The following is a 4,302-nucleotide window of genomic DNA, read 5'->3' as shown; positions in this document are numbered from 1 at the left end:
TTCACCTCAGTAGTCTAGAAACCCAAAACATGTGCTATTGTAGCACCTAAAGGTTTGCAATACTAGCATGATCTTTGTGATGATGGTGTTGAGTTGATACATGATCTCAAGAGGATTAAAGAAGATAAGGGCCTTTCAACATTAGAATTCCAATGGCTTTGTGAGATAGTAGGGAATATAAGGGAAGGATTGGTGCATGTCACAAAAAAGTCATATCACCAAGTTCTTTGAAATGGTGGATGGGGGGAAAGCACCTTTGGTGGTGTAAGAGGCAAGAGGACTTCTAAGGGGAAAATGAGGCGATGTTTCATAGTGTGAAGGAGAAATAGAACAAGAAATGCCTTTGACGAAGGCATTGCCTTGAAAGAGGAGAATTAAAAATCATGGGTCAACACCCCTTCTAGTGGGGTCAATTTCATATGTTGGAAGGTTGTTACTATGTAAGAGAGGGGAAGAGACTATCGAGCCTTTGTTTTGGGAATGTGCAAAATCCAAAGTACTATGGAAGAAGCTTTAAAAGTGGGTCAAGTCTAAAGAATTTGATGATACAATCAATCTAACGTTTGTCCTTTTTGGGGAAGCTTTAAAATGTCATCAAGATGGTTGCCATATGCCATAAGTGGGATTTAAGAAACACCAAGTAGTTTAGGAAAACTCTAGCCATTAGAATAATAATTGAGACTTTTGACACTTGCAAACTACCATCATAAGTGCCTTAGGGATGCAAAAGAGTTCTCAAGTCCTTAAAGTTTTTGCCAAAGCGAGGCAACCAACTGGCCCCTCCTTGGGATTCGAACACAAGTGGAATGCACACACATAGAGTTGGCGTAAACCAGGAAGCCCTCCCCTTAGTGACGAAGCAATGACTTACTGTTTTCTTCATAAAAACATTCATTATTATGGCAAAAAGTATGTTGGCTAAGCACATGCATTAGCATCTTTGGGTTTAATCCCATCTTAGGTGAATAATAGTGATAGTAATGATGATGATGATAGTAATCGTAACTTTGATCTACTAAGAACATGAAGATTCAAAAGAGAGGCCATTGTTTAGATCTGATCTACTAAGTCCCCTTGAAAATGATGGATTGAATGAGGTTCAACAAAAGAGAGGCACAATTATCACCTTTGTGTGGATGGCAGAAACCATGACGTTCTTCAATTCTTTGCCTCTCGTCGAGAAGATGGAGATGGTGGATCGAAGCTCTGCTGCTGATGCTGGATGACGATGGTGGCCCTGTTGTTGCATCTTCTCCCTTCCTCTCCTCTCTCTCGGTTTAATAATTACTCTTACAGCAACATTAACAGAAACATCATCTTCTCCTTCGGCCATAGCTCGTGCACATTTCGATCAGGCGTGTGAGCCCTCTCTCTCTGTCATGAATGTGTTTAACCGTTCAAATTCAAGATAATTATGAACTTGTAAACAGTGGTTTCACAAATGTGTGCGTGTGTCTGAGAGAGAGAGAGATAGAGAGGGAGGGAGAGAAGCAGTACGGGGAGAGGGAGAGAGAGAACGATATCGTACACCAGCAGTAACTGAGAACAGGGCAATCTCATGCGAGTCTGTGTCAATCCCTAATTAGCCGAGCGTGATCCATCTTTTTGTGCTGTTACATGCTTGGTTTGGGAGGCTCCCCTCTGTTAAAATCAAAAAATGCCTGCAGCTGTTGTTGGGTTGAATGCTGTCGCATTGATTCCTTGCCAGCCTAACTCATTCCCACCATTCAGAAGAAGGATGGGGGAAGCAGGTGCCACTAATGGTCATGTGCCAGAGCTGCAAGACGAACCTACGCCTGTCGTGCGCCAAAGGTCTTCTCAAAACTTATGGATTCCTTTTGAAGCATTGCCATAGCGATTGCACTTCTTACGCTCTGGTTTTGCATTTGTTTTCCACCTACTGAGCAACTTTGTCTTCAAATCATTATGATGCATTCATGTCCCTGGTCATAGCATCATCGATGCATTTCTTGAACACATGTCTCAGTTGAAACTGCTTGTAACATTACAGCAAAGTTTCAAATTTTATCACTACAGTTCTTTGCGCATTCCAATTTATCCACACAATATAGAAATAACTGTGTGCATGCCTTTCATGTGTATGAGGATGGCATACCATGATGCTTATCCATGCCTTTCATGTGTATGAGGATGGCATACCATGATACTTATCCATCATTTACTCACGCTGTTGCACATACAGAAAATTGATCGAACATGTTGCTCTATTTCAAATGAAAGAAGACCTAACTGATGAGCAAGAACAGGATATGCTCGATCATCTATACACTCTCCAGTACCAACTGCGGGGAATCCTTGCTGTTTCATTAGGTGTGTAATCTGTTTCTTTGCTGTTTTGTTGGGTTACCGGTTTTATCAGCAGCTTTACATGACAGCAAGATGGTGTGTCATGTTTTATGAACTGGATTCGTCTGATCATCTGCAGTCCTGTGCATTTTGACTCAATTTCAGGTTGTATCAATGGTGAAAACCCAGATAGATACACTCATGCACTCTTCACTCGTTTCCCTTCTAAGGAGACTCTGAGTATATACTATGATAGCCCAGTACGGTGGAAAATTTTAAACGAGTATATTATCCCCCACTACCATGTACGGCCAGATGCAAGGACTGGGAGTTTTTACATGTTGTAGGGTTTTAAAGTACCCTGCTTTGATGCTAATTGCTGAATAATTTGTTTTAGCTATATATATTGTTGAACAGACAAACATCTTTGCACATGCAGGTTTAATCTTATGTAGACTTTGAGGTTGATGCAGAAGATGGCTTTACACTAACAAAACGCAAGAGTTGGTCAGGCTTTATCATTTTGAAGAGATAAACATAGTTTCACATGCAGGGTCTGGTATGTGTAGACTTTGAGGCTGAAGTAGAAGATGATATTATACCAATCTTCCGACGGGGGGAGGTGCTGTGTTACTTTTGTTATTGTTTTTCATGTTGTTGTTTTAACATACTGTCTGGATTTCATGGGCCCTCTATTTGTACCCAGGACTTTGAACAAGGAGTGGAGTACATGGTGTTCCTTCAAGTAAAGCAAGAAGCAGATCCAGATGTAGTCCACATGGCTTTTCATGCTCTATCAGGCCTGATTAAAGAGCTAGGATCACTTGTGGTTCAGCACACATCAGGTTTTAATGCTTTGTGTACTCTTCATATGTGTGAGCAAAGTATGAGAGAGCTCTGTGTTTACACACTGATTTTGACCTTGTGCCATGCAGGCACAAATTTTTGCAGCTTCAACAAGGTGTACACGCATGGCATGGTTACTCGCTTTCCTTCAGGTTGATCTTATGTGAACTATAATGTGAAACTTCTTTATTGGCACTCAATGGTACTTTACTTTTAATAACATGTCTTTCAGTTGATAGTCTGTCTTTTTTGCTAACAGAGGAGGCTAAGGCTGTCTTCATCCGGCATCCTTCTTATCTTGAGGTCAATTTTAATTTTTCCGCATCTAATTAGGCCATGGGGAATTTGTGTTTTAAACTAAAGGTTTCAATTTTGAACCATGTGACTTGCAGATTATGGATAAGAAGTTTCATCCCATCTGCAACAAGATTCTTGCAGTTGATTATGATGTGTCCCCTGTTGGAACCACATCATTATAGATGTAGATATATTGTCTACAACTGTTCCTTTGGAGTTTTTGAATGTCCACAGCTTTATTACTACCCTATGTACATTTGATTCAAAAACTTCAATGCGTTCAACTTTCATATCCGAGGTGTATTGGTCCCAAGCAAGCAAGGTGTTTCTTGACATGGGTGGATCACAATAATATACATATATGATATATGATTAATTATTTATTATGAAAGAGAGAGAGGAAATAATTCTCCATATAGTTTATGGACGGTTGTCAAAATTATGTGATGTTGCAGACTTAGTGTGTGAGCAAAATGTGTGTGCTATGATGGGCTCGATGTGAATAGAAATCACCATTAAATATGTTTGTCTTTGGGAAACTTTGAGAAATGCTCATAAAGATTCTTTAGAGATATCGTTTAGCCTTGATCTTGTTAACATTGGTCTTTCACCTCATATATAGCAACGAGTGCTGTTTCCTCATATATTGCATTTTCATGCATTCAATATTGTATTAGTCTAAGCTGTCAATGCTTTCGAAGTTTGGATTATGTTTCTTATATCAACCTCCCATGAACTGTCTTGCCACATGAAACATGCTTTCAAACCTTGGTGTGAAGTATCGAACACTTGTACAAAGCACCAAGAGAATCTAGGTGTAGAGCGCTAGTCCCCTTAATTGCAAAGTGTAGC

The 4,302-nt window shown here is 40.0% G+C and overlaps 1 protein-coding gene across 6 annotated transcripts; it reads left to right on the top strand.

Moving 5' to 3' along the window:
• The first annotated feature begins 1,068 nt into the window (after positions 1 to 1,068).
• Positions 1,069 to 3,841, top strand: LOC148035971 (uncharacterized). 6 transcript variants are annotated; one of them, XM_087677956.1, is made up of 9 exons: positions 1,070 to 1,355; positions 1,668 to 1,812; positions 2,204 to 2,331; positions 2,473 to 2,612; positions 2,861 to 2,929; positions 3,014 to 3,152; positions 3,243 to 3,305; positions 3,413 to 3,456; positions 3,546 to 3,841. In XM_087677956.1, exons 1-9 carry the CDS (start codon positions 1,223 to 1,225, stop codon positions 3,630 to 3,632), a joined length of 948 nt encoding a protein of 315 aa, XP_087534082.1. In that variant the 5' UTR covers positions 1,070 to 1,222; the 3' UTR covers positions 3,633 to 3,841. The 6 variants fall into 6 exon arrangements, with proteins under 6 accessions (XP_087534080.1, XP_087534082.1, XP_087534084.1 ...); XM_087677954.1 differs by having other exon boundaries at positions 1,069 to 1,355; positions 2,861 to 3,152; XM_087677958.1 differs by having other exon boundaries at positions 1,732 to 1,812; positions 2,861 to 3,152.
• Positions 3,842 to 4,302: the final 461 nt, after the last annotated feature.

This window comes from Lygodium microphyllum, chromosome 5 (genome assembly GCF_053477565.2).
Source record: "Lygodium microphyllum isolate KBCC chromosome 5, Lygodium_microphyllum_v1.1.10, whole genome shotgun sequence".
NCBI lineage: Eukaryota > Viridiplantae > Streptophyta > Polypodiopsida > Schizaeales > Lygodiaceae > Lygodium > Lygodium microphyllum.
The sequence above is the reverse complement of the archived record's forward strand: the minus strand, read 5'-3'. Positions and strand labels throughout refer to the sequence as shown.